Source organism: Gopherus evgoodei, chromosome 23, assembly GCF_007399415.2.
Source record: "Gopherus evgoodei ecotype Sinaloan lineage chromosome 23, rGopEvg1_v1.p, whole genome shotgun sequence".
Classification (NCBI taxonomy): Eukaryota; Metazoa; Chordata; order Testudines; family Testudinidae; genus Gopherus; species Gopherus evgoodei.
The window spans coordinates 3,872,396-3,895,178 of NC_044344.1; the positions used below are offsets into that span (position 1 = coordinate 3,872,396).

At 42.2% G+C, this 22,783-nt stretch overlaps 1 protein-coding gene across 3 annotated transcripts in view; it reads left to right on the top strand.

The window, feature by feature from the left end:
- FBXL20 (F-box and leucine rich repeat protein 20) overlaps positions 1-22,546 on the top strand; it is a 78,689-nt gene extending 56,143 nt beyond the window's left edge. For 2 of the 3 annotated variants that reach the window (XR_003997635.1, XR_003997636.1), the window contains 9 exons: positions 277-403; positions 4,990-5,064; positions 7,536-7,666; positions 9,156-9,216; positions 9,845-9,889; positions 12,420-12,476; positions 15,409-15,621; positions 16,699-21,154; positions 21,228-22,546. Coding sequence is in view for 1 of the 3 variants with exons in the window: in XM_030541725.1 (XP_030397585.1) it covers positions 277-403; positions 4,990-5,064; positions 7,536-7,666; positions 9,156-9,216; positions 9,845-9,889; positions 12,420-12,476; positions 15,409-15,621; positions 16,699-16,806 (817 nt within the window). In the remaining 2 variants the exon portion in view is untranslated. Of the gene's footprint in view, positions 1-276; positions 404-4,989; positions 5,065-7,535; positions 7,667-9,155; positions 9,217-9,844; positions 9,890-12,419; positions 12,477-15,408; positions 15,622-16,698 lie in introns of all 3 variants that reach the window. The other variant, XM_030541725.1, reaches the window with a different exon arrangement.
- Positions 22,547-22,783: the final 237 nt, after the last annotated feature.

Genomic DNA, 22,783 nt, shown 5'->3' on the forward strand with positions numbered 1-22,783 from the left:
ACAGCCCTATGACCGGCTTTAGATGCAGTAGATCAACCTTCTTTTTTCAGAGTGCCACAATATTGAGTTACTGGTTTCTGAGCCTACCACTGGAGAGCTGCTCTCATCTGGGGATTTTTATGTTTAACATGCTTAATAAGTGAATGTTCCATGTGGGTGTGGGGTGTGCGCGTCGCTTCCTGTGCCCAGCTGAAGTCTGGAAATTGAAATTTCCTGTAATCCGGCTTGAAGCTGGATTTTATAAGTTTCCACCCATTTTTCCTTTTGCCTCCCAAGTGAGGGATGCCCACTGCTGGAACAACTGAATATCTCCTGGTGTGACCAAGTCACTAAGGATGGCATCCAGGCTCTGGTGAGAGGCTGTGGAGGACTCAAAGCCTTGTTTCTGAAGGGCTGTACGCAGGTATGACTATGAAGAACATGCACATTAAACTAACTACAAAAATAAGTGTCTTATGCATTCAACGCCAGTTACAGCAATGTGTGAAGTGTTGTAGGGCTTGTATTTCCAAACATTACCTTATTGAAATAACTATTCAAGATCTACCAACTAGACATTAAGTGCTTTATTGAAACTCTTTACTAGCTGTGAGCCCAGCATGAATAGCTGAACACTGAATAATGAAAACTATCTAGTAGTGGAATCTCCCTATTCAGAGGATGTGGTGAGCAAAATCACACTTGCGTTGACATTTTTTTAATAAGCTATAAAATATCCTGGCTGTGTCCATAGACTTATTTTAGCCCTTTGTAGGAGGGTCAGACAGTAGTAAAAAGCCTGGCTATAGTTGCATCTGGAATCACATGATAAAAATTCGTGACTGAGTGGAATCTTCCAGCTGGCTAATGTAAAATTGGACTGTAGTTGTTTTGTTTCAGAGGTTTTCCTACAGCAAATTAGACACCTGGCACGTCTCTGAAAGGATGGCACTATGTTCAGCAGTGCAAGTAGGGCGGCAAGGGTGTACCAGCAAGATACTTATGGCTGGTATGGTGTACCGGAAAGAGGGACCCATGTCAGCAGCTCCTTCAGTGCATGCAGCTGTACTCCCCTGGTCCTTCGATGCAGGGTCTCCTCCGTCTGACAGCAGCCCTGACGGAGGACAGGGCTGAGGGGGCAGTGCTGGGAGCAGTACAGCCACTGGAGGAGCAGCCAGCATTCTGCTCCTTTCCCCGCTGCAGTCCTCCGGCGGGATTGGCAGCTGTACAGATGGAGGAGACCCTGCGTGGAAGGGCTGGGGTGCTACAGCAGCCCCACGTTTTGCTCATTTTCCCCGCTGTGTTTCTGAAGGCTCAGCAGGAGAAGGACAGAGCTTCCCCGCTGCCCCCAGGTAAGGGGGGGTGGATCATGGGGAGGAGACAGGGAGAGCGTGGGGGTCCCAGGCTGGGGGCAGGGCGAAGTCACATGGAGGGTCACGTGACTGCTGTGGGGCCCCCCTGTACCAGTAAGAAATGGATTCCACTTGCACCACTGGCCATGTTGCTCTTTGGACTGTGTCCAGACCAAGATGTCATATCTTTAAAACCTGTTACAAGGATGGATCTTCAACCCTGACGCTTTAGAATAAAAATTGTGCGTTAGCTTTTAAGGCTGAAATTTCAGTTACCCTTCGTTGTTTGGAGTTTATTTTCTTTAACCTTACTATTTTACATGCTGGGCCATGAAAGTACCAACACTTCAAACTAAAATGAACTTCACATAACTCTTTTCATACTCTAGGTATTTAAGAATTTAATAGGTTAAATATGGATAGTACTGTGACTTTATTTAGGTAGATGTTATAGTTGTGAACTTAGAATAGCTGATATCTGCCTTGAGTATTAGATTCTCGTGTAGTGAGTCGGGGGTTCATACCCAGGTTACAGGTCCTAATGCTTGCTAGCCAGAAACAAGCCGAGGGAGCCCATTTTAATGTCATCTAAAAAAGAGTAGCTTCAAACAGTGTAGTACCTTCTCTAGTACTCTTGGTTGTAGTCTTTGTATATGAACGAAGTTCTGATGTAGGACTTGAATGTATGACTGTTTTGTGCAGACAGACCTGCTCCTGGCTAAATCAGAGTGACACTAGAACCTGATACAATATTGCATCCCAAGAACATAAGAATCCCAAAGTGTGTGTAAGCATAGGAATTACTTCAGCTATCAATTTTTGGCTGAGAGAATGGTAGGTAGGCAGAAAACTGGCACCCAGCTTGCTGAAGAACAGTGAAGACAAGAGAAATGTTGTCCAAGAACATGCGAACAAATCCCCTTACTCATTTTAGAAAAGGTAGCCATGGGATCTTCAATACACACGCAGATCAGGCAGGAAAGACTGAAAGAGTAACATGCAGTAAACTATGTAGAACTCAGCATTCCTGTCTTGGGAAGGTGAAATGCTGAGTTGTCCCTGCTGTAGTTCCAGCCTGTGGTTCCAGGAAATCTACATAATTAAAACCTAAGGATTAAACCTGTGAGCCATCTTCTTGGATGTATGTGGTTTGCTTTTTCCCAACTCTTGAAATTGTGGTGTGGGAGGTCGGGGGTTTAGATTGTAGTTCTTTTTGTTCCTCTGAAACGGGATCAGTATTTTATCTGCTGTTGACATGTAAACTTAAATAACATTACTTTCCAAAAGATTAGTCTCACTGTACATGGGTGTAGAAAGCCATACATTTTTAGAATGCTAAGTAAAGCAGTAGTGCATATATCACTATGTGCAAAACAAGCCCAAATGTTAGGACCATTGCCAGTAGTTTCCTAAGCTTACGTTACTGTGGTTTTTAATAGCCTAGGAGACTTGACTGGTAAGAGGTTTAACAATCCGAGCCTATTTTCAGAATTCAGATCACTGGAAAACAATTCGAACTTTTGGTTATTTGTGGACTCCAGTGAAATATTGATGGCAATACATCCTTATCAGTTATTTGCGATCTATTCTCAGGGGTGTAAGACTGGCCATCACTTTTTGTTAGCAGCCAAAGTGATATAGAGGAGGAAAAATGGTGATATAGAGGAGCCCTCTGAAGTATTAATTTATTAGAAACACAATTTATCAAAATTAAGAGTAATTTCAGCTCCCATTCCGTCTGTTATGCTCAGGTCAAAAATACATGATTAAGGTACTGAAATCAATAAATTAGGGCTGTCAATTAATCGCAGTTAACTCATGCGATTAATTCAAAAAAACTAATTGCAATTAAAAAAATTAATTGCAGTTTTAATTGCACTGTCAAACTATAGAATACCAATTGAAATTTATTAACTATTTTTGGATGTTTTCTACATTTTCAAATGTATTGATTTCAATTGCAACACAGAATACAAAGTGTACAATGCTCATGATATTTATTTTTTATTACAAATATTTGCACTGTAGAAAAAAAACAAGAAATAGTATTTCAGTTCACCTAAGGTACTGTACTGCAATCTCTTTATCATGAAAGTGTGACTTACACGTGTAGATTTATTTTTTTTGTTACATAACTGCACTCAAAAACAGAACAATGGAAAACTTTAGAGCCTAGAAGTCCACTCCAGTCCTATTTCTTGTTCGGTCAGTTGCTCAGACAAACAAGTTTGTTTACATATACAGGAGACTATGCTGCCCGCTTCTTGTTTACAATGTCACATGAAAGTGAGAACAGGCGTTCGCATGGCACCATTGTAGCCAGCGTCGCAAAATATTTACGTGCCAGATATGCTTAACATTTCTGTGCCCCTTTATGCTTTGGTCACCATTCCAGAGGACATGCTTCCATGCTGATGATGATTGTTAAAAAAATGTGTTGATTAAATTTGTGATTGAGCTCCTTATGGGAGAATTGTATGTCTCCTGTTCTGTTTTACCTGCATTCTGCCATATATTTCATGTTATAGCAGTCTTGAATGATGACCCCGCATGTGTTGCTCATTTTAAGAACACTTTCACTGCAGATCTGAGAAAACACAAAAAAGATACCAGTATAAGATTTCTAAAGATAGTTACCGCACTCAACCCAAGATTTAAGATTCTGAAGTGCCATCCAAAATATGAGTGGGACGAGATGTGGATCATGCTTTCAAAAGTCTTAAAAGAACAACACTTCCATGTGGAAACGACAAAACCCAAACCGCCAAAAAGGAAAATCAGTCTTCTGCTGGTGGCATCTGACTCAGACGATGAAAATGAACATGCGTCAGTATGCACTGCTTTGGAATATTATCGAGCAGAACCTGTCATCAGCATGGATGCATGTCCTCTGAGGAATGATGGTTGAAGTATGAAGGGGCATATGAATCTTTAGTACATCTGGCACATAAATATCTTGCGATGCTGGCTGCAATGGTGCCATGCAAACACCTGTTCTCACTTCCATGTGACACTGTAAAAAGAAGTGGGCAGCATTATCTCCTGCATATGTAAACAAACTTGTTTGTCTGAGCAATTGGCTGAACAAGAAGTAGGACCGAGTGGACTTGTAGGCTCTGAAGTTTCCCATTGTTCTGTTTTCGAGTGCAGCTTTGTAACAAAAAAAAAATCTACATTTGTAAGTTGCACTTTCATGATAAAGAGATTGCAGTACAGTACTTAGGTGAATTGAAATACTATTTCTTTTGTTTTTCACAGTGCAAATATTTGTAATAAAAAATAAATATCAAGTGAGCACTGTACACTTTGTGTTCTGTGTTGTAATTGAAATCAATATATTTGAAAATGTAGAAAACATCCAAAAATATTTAAATGGTATTCTATTATTGTCGAACATTGTGATTAATCACACAATTAATCACAATTTTTTTATCATTTGACAGCCCTACAATAAACTAACCTTGCAAATCGGTAGATGCTCAATCTCAGAGACAGTGGAAGGTAGACTGTGTGATGCTTGCATATTGCTATTACACACATTTTGAGAACGGAGTGGCTTTTTCAACCCAGTGACAATTCAGAGTGATAACTCATATTTTCATGTACAGACCACTTTGAATGTAACAGATTGTTTCAGTCTATAAATTTTTCTTTCCAGCTTGAGGATGAAGCTCTCAAATACATTGGAGCACACTGTCCTGAACTAGTGACTTTAAACCTGCAAACCTGCTTAGTAAGTAATTTTTCCTGTGGTTCCCATATTACATGCAATGTAGCTATAAAGGGCATCTCTAAACAGGATTGAATAAGATCAGCTCCACCCTTCAACGTTGTAATTTTTGCAGACTGGAGAATTGCACTTTGGCAAGTTCTAAAAATAAATGCTTTTTTTTTTTTTTTTTTGTGGTAGCATTTGGTAGAGTCATGCAAGCCTCCAAAATAGCCTTGTTAGCTTCAGTTTGTGTCTCTTTGCCCTGCCCATAGGGCTTCTAAGCACATTTGCAGGACTAGCTGGAAAAATTCTTTCCTCTGGGCTGGAATGTAAGTTTGTTTGCATCTAAACTTTTACAGTAGCCTTTAACACTGAATCAAGCAGCACATTTGCCCTCTACAAAAAGACACTGAACTAACCAAGAAACAGAGCAATAAAATAATGATTGTATCTCAAATCTTCATGGAACTTCAAACACCTATTTACCAACTGGGGAGCAATGAAACTTTCTACTCTTTACTTAACGGATTTCTTTAAAACATGTCTAGGGGAATGAGGTGTGTCTGAGGGAATGAGATGTAACTGACGACAGTGCCATGGCTGCTGCTATTTTCTGGCTCTGCCTCAGTTTTAGATAAGCATGTATCTTATAAAGATATTGATGTATAATTTGGAACTATTAACAGTGTCAAATATGTACTTTGGAGCCAAAAAAGGAACTGGAAAGAGTTCTTTGTGTACATCATCCAGCTCTTCAGATATGGCAGAATTAACAGACTGTCCCCAAAGTTGGAAGGGGCTTGGAGATGTGTAGACAGGGCCGGCGCTTACATTTAGGCGACTTAGGCGGTCGCCTAGGGCGCCAGGATTATGGAGGGGGCGACATTTTGCCGGGGGGGCGGCAGGCGGCTCCAATTGACCTGCCGCAGTCGTGCCTGCTGAGGGTCCCTGGTCCCGTGGCTCCAGTGGAGCTGCCACAGGCATTTCTGCAGACAGTCCGCTGCTCTCGCGGCTCCGGTGGACCTCCCGCAGGCACCACTGCGGCAGCTCCACCGGAGCCACGGACCACAGGACGCTCCACAGGCACGACTGCGGCAGCTCCACTGGAGCCACGAGACCCCTGCGCGGGGTGGTGAAATGGCCCGGCACCTAGGGCGCCAGAAGCTCTGGCGCCAGTCCTGTGTGTAGATCTGTGCCTCACAGAATAGTGTGTTTTAAGGAGTAGTGTTTACACTCTGAAGGGAGATGATGATGTATACATGATGAGAACGAGGATGTTGTCAACAATAACTTTTCACTATTGACATTTGGACCTGGAAGATACTTAGTGTTCCTTTCAGCTCCTTCTAAAAGTTGCAAGTTTCTTGCTCACATTTCATTTAACCCTTTGTAGAAGGTTTTTTTCCCCCTTTTTTCCTACTTCAGCAGTTGTTCCAAAAGAGCTGCTGCCAGTCTCCAAGCTGATGCTTTCCATGTGGGAAATCAACACTGGCCAGGTCACAAAACCTTGTGGGGGATAGCTCAGTGGTTTGAGCATTGGCCTGCTAAACCCAGGGTTGTGAGTTCAATCCTTGAGGGGGCTATTTAGGGATCTGGGGCAAAAATCAGTACTCGGTCCTACTAGTGAAGGCAGGGGGCTGGGCTTAATGACCTTTCAAGGTCCCTTCCAGTTCTAGGTGATAGGTATATCTCCAATTATTATATTATTTATTGTAACCCAGTGAGGCTCAGTTTGTTCCTGTGTCTATATACTGACTTGTCTCTTCTCCTTTCTTTATCTCCTCCCACGGTATATCTTGGTCTTGCCATCACACTCTGTCCTCCAGCTGGCAGGGCTCAAATGAGCTCCAGAACTTTGTTGATATTACTGCTGTCAGCCAGCGTGTCACTCTCCTGACAGGTTCTGCCTCAAACGTTGCCATCCCAAACTGGTTCCTGGAGGTAGACTGAGGTCCAAATGTATCCCTGGCCAAATGCGATGCAGCTCCATTGAACTTAATGAAGTTACACAGGTGCTGAATCTGACAAGGATTCAGACCTGTGTCTTAGCACTTATCTCTTGGGCCTGAAGGCAGTAAGACTGAGTTTTAAAAGATTGTTTGTAAAACTAAGCGATGATCATGTTGTGACCTCTAACAGACTTTCCTAATTAATCTTTCAGCCAGAATTACTTTGTCGGCATTGCTGAGGAAGCTGAGAGCGCTGTGGTGTTAGGCAGCAGATTCTGTGGTGCCTTCCCCTAAAATATTTGCATGCCTGTGGAATCAGCTGCAGACTATTTATAAGCTGTATCAGAGTGCCTTATGCTGTTTCAGCTCTCCTGTAAAAATATTTGAACACATTTCTTGGCTAATAAGCGTAACTTGGCCTTCATCACTCTAAGTTGAATGCCTCCTTGCTTGTCTCAAAAGGTAAAATTGGGCAATGCACTGGATCTTCATCATCACTACTAATGGTTCTGATGTTGTTTGTTTTTTTTTTTTTTCTTGTAGCAAATCACAGATGATGGTCTCATAACAATATGCAGAGGTTGCCATAAATTGCAATCCTTGTGTGCCTCAGGCTGCTCTAACATTACAGATGCCATCTTGAATGCACTGGGACAAAACTGCCCACGGCTTAGGTGAGTTTTCAGTCTGGAGTCACACAATGCAGATTGAGTAAAGATGTGGGGGACCTGGTAATGGAACTCCTTGACTTTATTCTAAAGGTCAGGACTTCTAGTCCAATCTGGAAGTCCACTAGTTTACCACTGAAGTTATTTCCAGCTGTCCAGCGGGAAGAGGCTGACAATGAGTTAGTTATGTCCTAACTTCTGGCTCCACAGAATATAATTCTACAAGATATCTTGCAAAAAGAACAGGAGGACTTGTGGCACCTTAGAAACTAACACATTTATTTGAGCATAAGCTTTCATGGGCGACAGCCCACTTCATCGGACTCACAGAATGGAACATGTAGTGAGGAGACGTATATACATACAGAGAACATGAAAAGGTGGGAGTTGCCCAACCAAGATATCTTGGTGCAGCAGTGTTGTGTGCCACTCTGATGAGCTTATATAGAATTAGTGACAATTTCCTTTTACTAGTCCACGTATTACCTTATTTTTGGTTAAAACAACTGAAATTGGTCCACAGATTTTTTGTGTTAAGAACTGGAAACAAGGTTTAAACTGCTTTATTCCCTGCCTCAATACCTAGTCGTTAGTGCGTGTTGAGGATAGTTTGGAGCAGGTGAAGCAAAAAATAGTGGTGGTTTTGTTAATTTTCACTATTTCAGATGGAGAATGGGCTTCAGGTGCCATCTCTATAAAGATTTTACAGCATAATTAGGAAAATGACATGGCAGAGAAAAGAAAAAAGATGAGTATTGTCTGGCATCTGTTACAGCTGTGTGCCCTGTTTTAATTTGGCTAAAATAAGTGGTGTCTAGAATAGAAATGGAATTTTTATAATAAGCTTAAAAATAAAGTAAAAGATTATGGATACATGTATCAGTTTTCATACATATGCAGTTCAAACTTTGAAAGCGGCAGATAAAAATGCTGTGATTCCAACTGGATCCCATGTTTATGTTCAACTGCCTGGAGATCAACTGCGTAAAATGCCAAAAACCAAAGTATGTCACACATTTAAAGAAAGTCCTGATCTTCATAGAAATGGAAATAATGCTCTCCCCTGCAGCATTATAGCACTGAGAAGTAAAACATTATAAAACAAATGAGGAAAAGGGGGAGGCACCACGAAACTGCAGTTGCAGAAGCAAGGAATTTTTGACAGCCATCTGAACTGGGAATGAGAAAGTTGCTATGTAGAAAACTTTAAATGCATATGTTATGGCCTTAAGTTCTTATTCTTGCATGACCTGAGCATCATTATGAAATACTATTCCGTGTAATACACTACCTCATGGTGAGATTATCAAATGGAGTGAAGGGGGACCTCCATTCAAATGTGCATGAGTATAATACTCCATGGAAATAATACTCTTTGAGAGTACTGCCTTGACTTATTCTCTTCCTGCTCTGCTCCCAATTTTTTAATAAAACACACTCTGTAAAGCAAAATGATTACCCAATAGCTAGTACATTCTTAATTCTTTCTCTACAGAATATTAGAAGTCGCACGGTGTTCGCAGCTAACAGATGTGGGCTTTACCACTCTGGCTAAGGTAAGTGCTGCATTCCACTTTGTACCTGGTGCATCTCTGTTTCCTGGAAGCTCAGGGTAACAGTAGCTGTCTCCCATGAATTTATATTTTGCAGAACATCTCTTTTTGGTTTTGAAGTTGCATAGAAATGAGAGGGCTAAGTAGATCAATAAATTGTTCATTATTGCTTAAATTTTCAACGTTGTATTTAGCCACCCAACTCCCAGTTTAATGAGTAATATGCATCTAAAGTCAATGAAATTATTAACGTTTAGTAGGAAACAAATCCCTGTACAATTTAATGCATTAGACAAATCAACCTGTACTCCATATGAGTAACACTGAGTTTAACCCCCTTTTCCTTTCTGTAGATTAAAAAAAAAAAGGTAAACAAGTTAGTAGATATTTTATAAATGTCTTTAAATGGGCAGGCTTGATAGGTATTCAGTATTATGCTTGTTTTTAGTAGCATTGTTCTCCAGGGAGCAACAAACTATCTGTCGTCCTGACCAACTTTGGAAAGTAGACTTTCTTTTCAAACACACTTCATCTGTGTTGAGAAAGGAGGGATCCAATAATTTTACAAGTACTGACTGGGCTTAGTGTCTAATTTGCTTGTGTGTTTTTATTTCCTGCCTGCACTATATAGAACTGTCATGAGCTTGAAAAAATGGACCTGGAAGAGTGTGTTCAGGTAAGAGCCCAGCCTTCTGACTGTGGTGGTTTCATGCAGGAAGTTTCAGCAGTGCGGAAACATGGTCTGTGACAAGTGTGTTAGGTTTTAATAACCACACCTAAAGGGTCAGAGCACAGAATCCCAAAATCCTTTTTTTTAAATGAAGACAACTTGTTCCAGAATCCTGATCAAGAAAAGGAGATAAGTTTGGACGAGATAAGTTACTTGTATATGTTTAATCACCTCTAGTCCAGTTTTCAACAGAGAATTGTATTGAAATAATATTGAAAATGTTAAAATAATCTGAAGATCCCATCAAATTTAGACTATGTGCTTGTCTGCTAAAGACGATGTATAGTTCTGCAGATCTAGGCACCTTTGAAAAACCTTGTAACTGCCAGAACTACAAGCCCCAGGGTGAGATCTTTGCTTCCAGTCAATGGAAAAGTCTCTGGTACATAAACTGATAGAGATCAGTAAAGGTAATCTCCGAATATTAAATGTTACTGCAGCTGAAGTGTTTGAACAACTGTGACCTTGTGCGTGAAGGTGGAGGGAAATAACTAGAAATAAAGATGAGGTGCTCTCCAACCAAAAACCTCCCCAGAAGTCAGTGAGCTGCAATTCTTCACCACCCTATGAGTCTGTTATCTGACTTTCCTAATAACTCAGTGCCACAGACTCATTCAATGGTTTTTTTTAGAATGCCCTTCATATGTGACTGAACACTGTCCTTTAACAAATATGTCATGAGAGTGATAAGATTAAGGTAAGATTTAAAGGTAAAGTGAAATATTGTGTTAAGTGGGTATGAGGAAGCCCTTAAAGAGACTGAATACCATAAGGGCAGAGCAGTTTTCAGTTAGAAATGGATCAGAAGACCATGAAGGTAATAGGGTTTCACCTCCTGCAGTGAGAAAATAGACTGGCCCCAACATTCTGCACTGCCTGACAATTCTAAAATAGGGATTTCGGAAGGCCACGGAAGAGGAAATAACAGTAGTCCAGACAGGAAGTGATCTAAAGCTGTGTCCAGTCTTCCTGCTTTGTACAGAGACAATCTGAAAAGGTTTTTCTGTGTTTAAATGGCAAGGGGAGTCAGGGTTGTATGTTTCTTAGCTTATAAATTCATGTCTTGTTTAGCCTGGAAGGGTACGTCTACATTGCAATAAAAAACCTGAGGCCGTCAGACTCGGAGCTCAGATCAAGTGACTTGGGCTTACGGGGCTAACAATTGCAATGTAGCTGTTCAGGCTTGGGCTGGCCCCCAAGCTCTGAGACCTCCTGAGGGGGAAGTGTTCAGAGCCCGGAGTCCAGCCCAAGACCAAACATCCACACTATAATTTTTAGCCCCACAAGCCCCAGTCAGCTGACCCAGGCCAGCTGTGGCTGTGCTAACAGGTTTTTTTATTGCAGTGTAGACATGGGCCACGTCTACACTACAGCATAAAATCGAAATTACTAAAACCGGTTTTATAAACCCGATATTATAAAATCGGTTTTATGCATCCACACTAGGGCACATTAATTCGGTGGTGTGCGTCCATGGTCCTAGGTTACCATCGATTTCCAGAGCGGTGCACTCTGGGTAGCTACATTAAAGGAATGAGACCAATAATTTCGATTTCCGTCCACACTAGCCCTAAATCGATATCATAATATCGGTTTTAGGGTTACTCCTCTCGTTGGGGAGGAGTACAGAAATCGATTTTAAGACCCCTTAAAATCGATTTAAAGTGCCTTGTAGTGTGGACGGGTACAGAGTTAAATCGATTTAAAGCTGTTTAAATCGATTTAACTGTGTAATGTGGACCAGACCATACTCTAATGACTGAAAAATGAGTGAAGTGAGGACACTTCAGGAGCCAGAGACCGAAATCTGGGCAGTTTAGAGCAGAAGGGGTTTTTAGCAGACTGTTAACACCTATTTAACTTCAGTGATAAATGAACATTTTGGAGAAATGTATCTGTAAGTATTCTGTAAAAAGCAGCCAAGAGTCCTGTGGCACCTTAAAGACTAACAGATGTATTGGAGCATAAGCTTTTGTGGGTGAATGCCCACTTCATCAGACGCATTCACCCACGAAAGCTTATGCTAATACATCTGTTAGTCTTTAAGGTGCCACAGGACTCTGTGTTGCTTTTTACAGATCCAGATTAACACGGCTACCCCTCTGATACGTAAGTATTCTGCTCACTCCAGCAAAACCTGGGAAAACCCAGACATTCCTTATGTTTCAAATGGGAAGAACAAGAAAAGAAGAAAAACTTTAAAAAACCCTTTTAAATTACCCATCATAAGGAAACAAAAAACACAGACCCGATTTCTTAAAAATCCTTTCCAGTCTCCTAAAGAATAATAGGAACCTTTGGCTGAAATGTGGTCCAGAACCAGACCAGTTCTGGAAATGTTTGAGATAGTGATTGCCATTTCCAGTGCAGGAGAAGAATGGTGAATATTTAAGATACTAACTTGGGGTCATGTTTTGGCTGGGAAGAAATGGCTGTACAAAGATTTCAGTCTTAAAGGGCTTCGTCTCTCTTCCAGATAACAGACAGTACGTTAATCCAGCTTTCCATATACTGTCCACGGCTTCAGGTGTTGGTAAGTGTTTGGGCAACAGTTTTCTGTGTTCTCACTTTGTAAAATGGGAGCCTCCAAATTTTGCCCAATTGAAGATTGCCTCTGCAATCTGCCAGGCATGTGGTGGTTGTATCTAGTCTGTATAACATCGTCTGCAGCCCCTTGTCATCCTGTTTATGGAACTGGGACCCGTGGAAACGAGAATGCAGTCCCAGCTTAGTCAGTCCTATGGATATCAAAGTGCACTGTTGTCGTTAGCTTTCATGCCTTGCTTTCCTGCCAAAATCCTTCAGACACCTTTCCTTTTCCAGTGGCATTTTATCCTCTCTCCATTCTGTGAGCTTCCAGCTCCATTCTGGTTTCACAGCTCTGATCACACATTGTATAATCCAAAAAAGAAATTCTTTCCCGTCTCATTACTGCATTGCAGTTGTCTGCTCATCTGAACGCTGTTTCAGTGATTCCACACTTTGTGGCCTGAAAGCAATAGGCCTTGGTCTGGGATTACGTTTAGCGGTTTAGCCAGTTTTCCCCACAGAAATATTAATAATAATAGTAATATATATGTTTGGATTTTTATTTGTGTTTTTAAAGTAATACTTCTGATCTATGAGTGCATTAATCTGTTCAGACTTTATATAATTTGGAAAGTAATTATCCTGGCACATGTTACTATCCTAGATCATAGAAGTCTATATAATTCATTCAGGGGCTGGGCTGTCTGCCCTGGGAGGGAGAACAGAGATGAACCCGAGGTTTGGGAGCACTTAGTTCAAGTCCCTGCTCCACCACAGACTTGCCATGCGACCTTGAGCAAGTCACTTATCCTCTCTGTGCCTCCATTCTCCATCTGTACAATGCAGGTGGCAGCACTACCCTGCCTCACGCAAGCATTGTGAAGAGCAATATATTAAGATTTTGAGGCAGTTCAGATACTGCAGTGATGGGGACCAGATAAGTATGTGAGATGGAAATCTGCAGCCACCCTCGTTTCCTTTCTTCACACTATACTTCAGAAGCTGTCGCTGCTGAAAGACAGATTCAGAGGCGACGAGTGCTATTAAACTTACTCCATGTGTGAAATGTGCATTATTGCTCTCATTCAGGAAGTTTTGACTTGTGAGTTAGCATTTAACAGCCTTGGCTACAGTCTTCAAGGATGTAGTCATAGAATAAAAGGCATAAGTGATGGCCCTAAATAAAAAGACTTGTGGTAGGGATGGAGAAGTTTCAAGGAGTTCTCTTCACTCATTTGGAGCATGAATGCTTCTGGCCTGTAACCTGTTGAATCCAGCTTTGACAAGCCTCGATGTTCTGTATTAGTCCCTAGTGAGTTCGACATCACATTGTGTGCGAGTGTCTGCTTCAACCTGAAGTGAGGTGACAACAAAACAAATTTTCTCACTTCTAAATAGCATGTTCCTTTCGTGTGAGGGGAGGGACAGCAAAGGCCACTAGGGAAGGGAGTGCTCACTGAAACTGCTTGCACTCTACCTGTCCTGTGCCTTAAAGTGGCAGTTCCATCACTGCCAGCATTTTAGAGCTGAAGTGTTCAGGCATGCTGGCTGTGCTTCCTTGCACCCTTTGGACAGGAAAGTCCTGTAACGTTGGATTTCTCTTTGTCTGCGCAGTGCTTCATTGTCTTAGCTGCAGAGTTTCTGTCTCTGGAGCATTCACCCAGTGCATTCTCCTCCACAATCAAGTGTGCACCAGCTCTTGTTCCTCGTTCCTCCGCAAAGTAAATAATACATGAACTGTGCAGATGCTCTGGTGATGGACCGACATCACTCACAATGGTGGAATGGTGAAGTCTCCCAGCTCCCTGTACAGTTCAGTTTCACGTACAATAATATTTAAAAATAAGGACAGCCCGCAAATGGTGTGAAAGGCTCTGTCCTTACAGATCCAGTACCTGCAGCTCACAATAGTCCTTCCGGGTGTGTCTGAGCACGAGGATGTGTGTCTGGGGGTCCTTCTACTGTGATGGGGGTACTGTATAATACTGTAGTACTGAAGAGCGGGTAAACTTTATAGTTGTCTTCTTTTCTTTTGACATTACATGGCTGTACATGTGTTGTATGTAAGACAAGGGAGGTATTTTTTTTCCACCCTGCTCTGCCCTGGTGCGGGCTCACTTGTGTGTCCAGTTTTTGGCACCAAACTTTGAGAAAGATGTAGACAAATTGGAGAGTCCAGAGGAGGACAAAAAAATGATCTGAAGTTTAGAAAAACTGACCTATGAAGAAAGGCTAAATAAAAAAAAAACACAAAAAACCTTGGCATCTTTAGAGGTGCCGGGGGGTGGTTGGGAGACGCACCTGATAACAGGTTTCAAATATGTTAAGGGCTGTTGTAAAGAGGACAGTGATAAGTTGTTCTCCCTGTCCACTTAAGGAAGGACAAGGAGTAATGGGTTTAACCTGCAGGAAAGGAGATTTAGGTTAGATACTAGGAATAACTTTCTAACTCTGAGGCTAGTTAAGCACTGGAGTAAGTTACCAAGAGAAGTTGTGGAATCCCTGTCATGGGAAGCTTTCAAGAATCAGCTGGACAAACACCTGTCAGGGATGGTCTAGGTATTCTTGGTCCTGCTTCAATGCAGAGGGCTGAGGTCCCTTCCATCCCAGCATTTCTATAACTTTACTGGCTCCCTTCTCTATTACATCTACATTATATGACCTTCCTCTGTGGCCTACAGAAACCTTGGCTAGTTAGAGGCACAGGGACTCTGATCACCAGAGTTCACAGCTCACAACCCTCTCCAGCATCAAGGGACAACTGCAGACTTGCCAAGAACTATGTTATGGTAGATTTGCTCAAGGGTGTTTTTGTTCTTCTAGGACTTTATCTCAGTTCATCCCATTATCTCTCCAGAAAGCTTCCTAGCCTGGTGTTCTTGATGGTTGTACAGTACTGTTTTCAGAGACCACTAACCACCTCTGTTTGGCTTCAGAGTTTGTCCCACTGCGAGTTGATCACCGATGATGGTATTCGTCACTTGGGGAATGGTGCCTGCGCACATGACCGACTGGAAGTGATCGAACTGGACAACTGCCCTTTGATCACAGATGCCTCCTTGGAACACCTGAAGAGCTGCCATAGTCTGGAGAGGATAGAACTTTATGACTGTCAACAGATCACACGGGCAGGAATCAAGAGACTCAGGGTAAAAAAAAAACAAAAACAAAAAACCAAGGCTTTTACTTACACGTTACTAAGTGGCTGGATGGGGAGAGGGTGGTTGTGAGGATCCGGACTCACTATAATCTAGACCAAGTCCTTAAAATGCCTGAGTGCTTCAAGGGTAATGCCATCATCTGTTAACATGATAGCTGCTTCATTCAAGAGAAGGCTGATGACGGGTAAGCACTAGCTGGTGGGGAAGGAATGCTCCCTTCCTTCTGTGTAGGATCCAGTTACAGTTCCTGCTGAATAGAACTAAAAAGGAGTACGGGAGAAGCCAGCTCTCTAATGCTCACTTCACAGATCCGCAAACCGGATGGTGCCCCCTCGAAACCTGGGAGTCTCGCCTCACTTCTCAGCAAATAAATAACTTGAGCTAGTGTTCATATTAAGTCATCTAATGAAGTATATGACAGAGCACTTCATATTGAAACTTCCCCATGTGCTAGTAAATAACTCAATCTAATCTCTTGCAAATAAATGACAGCATCTCTTGATGCCTTACCCTTTACAAATTGTTTTTTAACCTACTGGCTAATTCAAATAATTTGGTAATCTGCAATATGTCCCCAAGTCACAGTGCAAATCTGCAAAGTTTGACTGTTATTTCATGATATAATTTAACATTAGTAGCTTTCATAAGTAAACTATAGCATCTTAGACCAAAGAAGGGCAAAAAACTATTATTTAAGGCTATCACTGCCTCGCCATAGCTCATCCAATAAGGATTTTTTTGGGTGAGGAAATGTGGGTTTTGGTGAACTCTGCTGGAGTAGGAGAGGTTTCCAGGCCACCTTCACTAGGCAGAAAAGGGAAATTGTAGATGAGAAAAAGAACTTGGTAACCGTGCAGGAAGATAAAATTCCAACCCTCTGCTCAGGTCTGTAAAAGGCTTGATATTTTGTGAAAGAGGAAACATGCTTTTATTTAGGTGGCCAAGCTTAGAAAAAATAGCAGGCCCTTCAGCGTCTCATGCGCTTTTCAGTTGCTTACCTATGTGTGACTGTGTATTGCACTGCCACAGCTGTTCTTTCTTTAAATACTGTGTTTATCTTTTCAGACCCATTTACCCAATATTAAAGTCCATGCCTACTTCGCTCCTGTGACTCCACCTCCATCAGTAGGGGGCAGCAGACAGCGCTTCTGCAGATGTTGCATCATCCTATGACATTTGGAATTGGTCATCCTTGCAAACTGAGTATTTAATTACACTTCTAGAATTACAGTGGACACCCGTATCTTCAACGAAAGAGATCCCAGTGTCATTTGCAAGGGCCAGTGAAAAGGGCTGTGGCACCGGGCCCCTGTAGCCACCCATACACATGCATATACACACGCACCACCTGTTCCAGCAACTGATGAACTCTGTGACTTGGGAGCTGGATCTGTGTTGTCTTTTGCTGTAGGTGGATTGATACAATTCTGAACCATTCCTACTGGGCATGCTCAGAAGAAACTACTGGGGAGGGGGTTGTGCAAACTCAAAACGATGCTGCTGGTTTTTGTTTCTTGTTTTTTTTAATGTTGGAACAGCACCAAAATCCTTCCAAGTTGGGGCAGGAAAGAAATGAATGTGCTTTATTCTTGCATCCACTGTCAAAAAAAAAAAAAAAAAAAAAAAGGGAGGTTTTGTTTTCCGTTCTTCAGTAAGCGAATGAAAACAGCAGCCATTGTGAGACATGATTTACTGTGCTTCAGTACTTCCTTGTTTCCATGCTAACACACTGAGCATGCTCACATTGAAGGTTCATCAGTTTCTTCTGTGTTTTGTAGCATTCAGCTCAGAGGCTTCCTAGATTGTTGTGATGATATAGCTTGAAATCTGTAATGTCAGGCTCAATTTTTTTACCCCACCCACTGCTCTTTTTTTTTTACAGATTTCTAATTTAGTAATTTTTTGAGATTATTGAACATAAGTTATTTATCAATAAAAATAAGACACTTTTTACCATTAGAAGGCTGCGCCTGAAACTGCCTGTCTGATGGAAAGATCTTAAATAGAAAGAGAGAGTGGAGCGCAGGCTAGGATCTCGTGGGCTTGTTTGCCCATTTTTACCAATATTTGGGTCTCACCTCTTTTGTATTTCAAGTTTTACCCCAGCAAAGAGAACATAGCTCACAATGTAGGGGACACAGCTGCATTCTACAGTCCAATTAATATTGATTCCCTGGCTCCTGCCCAAAAAAGGGGAAAAAAAAATAAATCAGAATTGCGTTACTGCTTGTTGCCCTCTTCAAGGAATGACTCACTGTTTGAAGCAGAAAGGACAGAAGACCTGAAAATCTATCACTGATTATTGCCACATTGTCGTGTGTTGAGTTTGTGAACTCTCAGCAACTTTGCTGACGTTTTGCATGTTCCACAGGTAAGTGTCTTGTCCTGGAGAAGCATCCATTTGAGTGAAATGGGAGCTTCTTCTATGTCACAAGGATATACCATGCTTCCAGTTCCTCCCAACTTTCAAAAAGGGTATATTCTAGCACATTGACGTGGTTGATCTATATAGCAGCTGCGTTTTGAGTGATTCAGGCAAGCTTAACCCTGCTGCTTCAAGGGAAGGTCGAGAACCTGAGACAGCCTCCATGTCATCATTGATTCCTTGATACCAGGAGTCCAGATTGCCCAGCACAAAAGATGCTAACAGACGCGCTGGCATTACGGGCTTAATGGGGCTGAACTTGATCAGACTATAGCAGGTTCCTGGAAGGAGCAATCAGGTGTAAGGAATTGCTCTTTTCCTGCTGTCAGCACTCTGGGATAGAAGAGAGAGCACATGTTTTGTGAATTGTTCCCGACTGACTGAGACACAGAGGAATGAGTATGCGTAAATCATTGTAATTGTCAGAGACTGAGGAAGCGGCACTCCACCTTTTATGGAGAAGGATTACAGGAGATGGGGAAGAAGAGATGGTTTTCTAAAGTACTAGTAATAGATTTCAGAGCTCTGAGGGTTTGTTTTTTCCCTGAATATTTATGTGGAGGGCAGTGTTACCTTTCCCGGGCTGTCATCACCACCTGAGTCATTCAGGCAGTTAAAAGGGTCATTTTAAGCACTGTATAAGCTATGTTCTTTCATCTACAGTTCATTTCACCAATCCATCAGTATGTTTGTGAATCTGCGAGATCCTGTGAATCTGCTGGAAAGGCATGTAGAAGAAACCCAGTATGCACTGTTTAAAAGGACACTGACAGCTGTTTTCCCCCACAGATATTTTAATTTGTGTGTCTGTTATATTCATGAAGCCCTCTTTAGAAGCTGAGATAATCTTTCCCCTGAACAGCAGAGCTCAAATTCCATTTGCAAAACTTACTACTTTCCCTTGATTTCAATATGTCAGAGGGAACCTGGCTACTGGTTTACAATGTTGCAACTTATTGACCTCCTGAGCAAGTCAGATGTATGTCAATTGGGGCACTAGAAGTGGTCAGTGTTAGCACAGCTCTGGGAATAATCTTGTAGCTAATTTCTGGTGGGGCAGGAGAAGAAAAACCAGTGATTTTATAAGTCCAACTACAGAGGAGCTGTTTAATTTCTTGGCAATGGATTGCTGGGGGGGAGGAACACAACTTAGAATCCAAAGCGTTTTCTTGAACAGGGTAACCGTTTGTGTGGCATCCCAAACTACTTGACAGAGTCCATTTATGTCAAGAATCTTTTAAATGGTCTCTTCCTTATGTTTTGTATTTATAAATACCAATAAACAACCACTTTCCAAGTTTTGTCTTATCAGAAGAATGCCTTTGTAGGGAAAGAACTTCAACAGTTTAGTGTTTTGGACAAGCTCTGGCTTTTGGAATTCCAGACTAGGTCCCAGGTGCATTCCCACTTTGTCTTGGTTAGCCATCAGTCAGAGATATGAGATTTCTAGGCACTGGCAGCAGGGTTATGTCTCAGCCTAAGTGTTGCTGATGCAGAGGTGGTAATAGACTTATGCACCATTGTTTGACCTGATGAATACAGGAGGTATCACATATTGAGATGAAGGGATCATCATTTAGGTGGGTGGAGGTTTTTGAGGGGGAAGGGGTGGGAAGTAGTGGAACCTCTTAAGAGGTTCAGCGAGGAGCAAACCTGTGCTGAATATCTAATCTGATTTGAAGACGACTGTTTGTGCCAAATATGTGAGCTAAATTGAAGGACACCCGACTTCTTTCACTGGAGAGTGTCGTTTCCAGCGACCGTCAATGCAGGTCTTAAAAAAAGACGTATCAGGCCATTGACTGTTGCATTTACTTATGGGCTCCTGCCTTGCACACTCACCAAAAATCCCCACATGCAGCCTAAATTGCTGGGGTGATTCCATGGAAATCCGTGTGATCCACAGTGATAGTGGTATAGGTTGAACCATATATTAATTCCTCTGCGTAACCTGTATCTGTCTTTTCAACATGCAGCAGCAGCAGCAGCCGAAAGTTGTCCACGGACTGGTGCAGTGGTTCTCAAACTGCACCAGTCGATGCACTTTTGGGAGGGGGAGTGGGGACGACCTTCAGAACAGACAAGAAGGTAAAGTAAATGAAGATGTGTCTCGTACAAAGTGATTCACAGAATAGACAGAGAACCTCTGGACTAATGGAATTTGACATCCTCCAGTAGAGGTGCTGTGAGGAGCTCTAACAACCAAAAATAAGAGGCTTTTTTTAATTAATAAAAAAAAAAAAAAGACAGCAGTACTTTCAGTCATGATTCTAGAGCTGCTCCTGAAAAGGGCAGGATGAAAAGGTGTAGCATGCTGTCACAATGAATATTTTAAAAAAAACTAAACAAAATTCCTATTTTCTAAACATTATTGTATTCTTCCTTTTTCCTTTTTTTTATTTTAATCGAATGTGTTGTTCATGGCTGGCCCATGGTGTTGTGTGTTTGGTTTTTTGGAGGGGGGGTGCAGGGGAGACCAGTATGACAAGATTCTTCACTACAGTGTCCTATTAGTGGGGGTGGGCAGAGCCGAGGGTTGAACGGACCTGTGATCCTTTGTCCACACAGAGTGTGGCTTAGTGTTTGTTTTTTGTGAGAGGCATCCACCCAACTTGACCAAACTGCAGATTTTTCTCTTTATGCGGCTTTACCAACGATACTGCAGAGTTAACCAGAAAACTCCCAGGCACCGGGAGTCTCAATCCTGCCCTTCAGCGCTGGGCTTCCTAACCCCATGCCTACCTCAAGGGCTTTCCAGGCACGTACCAAAAAACATACTTTGATCTTTCAAAGCTTCAGGCCAAAATCTTCACAGCCCACATTCAAAAATCTGGTATCTTACCTTCTTAGCCCTTCATTTCCATCCTTGAAGATAACCTTTCCCTGGGTTACATGCCAAAACCCACACAGTTGATGGCAATTGCAGTAGCCCAGGTGCAGAGTGGATTCCTCAGCGCAACGCCACATCTCCAGTGAAGTCTGCTGGGTTTTTTAAACACTTCTCGTCTTGTTTACAATCCACTCAGATCACTTCTGCTCCCTTGTCGTTTACAGCTGCAGGGAGCGTGGCCTTGTACCTCTGGATTCCACAGTGGAGTGACTGTCACTGCGACAGGGCATTACTCTCCTATTGCTTCTCCCTACCTCCCAGCAGGCAGGGCAGGAAAAGGTTATCACATGTTGCCATGTCCTTGCAGCCACTGAATGGGTCTAGCTCTCCACACTACATTTACCATCTAGTTTTGTTTGTACTTGGACAATGATTTTTAAAGCAACAGCCACGGTACGTGAAATTGCCGGCTTTACCAACCTGCCTCTGCTGCTCCTTCACCCCTCTGTTTACTGTCCCCACCGAGACAGTCTCCCTCATGTCCCCTCAGATGTGCATTATCCCTCCCCAGCCACGTGGAGGCCGTTCCTGTCCTAGGCCCCATCTGCACCATTGCCTAGCAAGGCTAGTATGTGGCAGCTGTTGATCAGTCTTGGCCCCTCCATTCTGTCCAGATGTCATCAGCTTGGCTACCCTTGCACTGAGGCATGACGCTTAGATTGGTTGTAAGGCCAGGACAGATGGGGTCTTGCAGACTACTTAGCTCTCACCATGACAATCCCTCTTGCACAGTCACCCTCTACAATCCTCCTTTCCCTTTCAGGCCATTCCTGCCGCACTAAAATCTTTAACCTTTGTGGATTCCTGCAGCTGACCAAATTCCTGAACTAAGGCCAGGTCTACACTACAGAGCCTATGCTGGCATAGCCCGTTCGTACAGAGTCTAGATGCCACGTATGCCAGCAGAAAGAGTTCCACCTGCATAGTAGCGCCATGTCCTCAAAGGACATGAACTATGCTGACAGTTGCATTTAAACTGGGGACTTTGCCGGCATAGCGATGCCAGCTAAGGGGTGTCATATTTTTTTTGCACACTCCTCCCAGCATAGCTATGCTGGTGTCACTTCGTAGTGTAGTCCTGACCTGGCTTTCAATTCTTCCAGAGAGTGGTTCAGACTCTTTATTTTTGGCTGTGGGGCTTGTAATTTTAATTGAATTTTACTCAAAGAAATAGTTTTTATTGTGATGAGAAGACCTTTTTGTGTTTTATTGTTTGCTTTTTAGCATTCACGATTGGGCTAATGTTCTTGTCTTCTAGTTCCTTTTTCTTTCTCCCCCCCGCCGCCTCTTATCTCGATCCAATCCAGATAGCTGCAGTTTTGGATTTGTTGAGTGTACTGTTCTCTTAAAGTTGTATGTGTTGGAGAGGGTTTCTTTAAATATTTTTAAACTTTGGTGGCTGCGTCATGTCCATTAGGCTAATTTATTGGACACACAAGTTAGAACCTTGTCATACACTCCCTTAATTATATATATTATAGAGAGAGATCTGTAAAATATTATTTTAATGATATTGTAATCTGTGCTTTCCCCTCTCCTGGACACTAAGTGTGGATATAATATTGCCAATTAACTAAAAGTAAAAATATATATATGTAGCTAAATTGTACCTTTTTTTGTCTGTGTGATATGCCGTAATCCTGACTAACGCTGAGGTTGCATTGTGGTGATGGTAGTGCAAAGGAGTGCATTTAGAGGTCACACAGTAAATAGCTAAGGATCATCCGACAAAGGCTCTTTAACCTATTCTGTTTCTTACACGCTTAGGCTGGGCTTTACAGGAGCAGAGTTAGGCCAGCACTGAGCACTTTTGAAATCCCACCATTAACGCAACT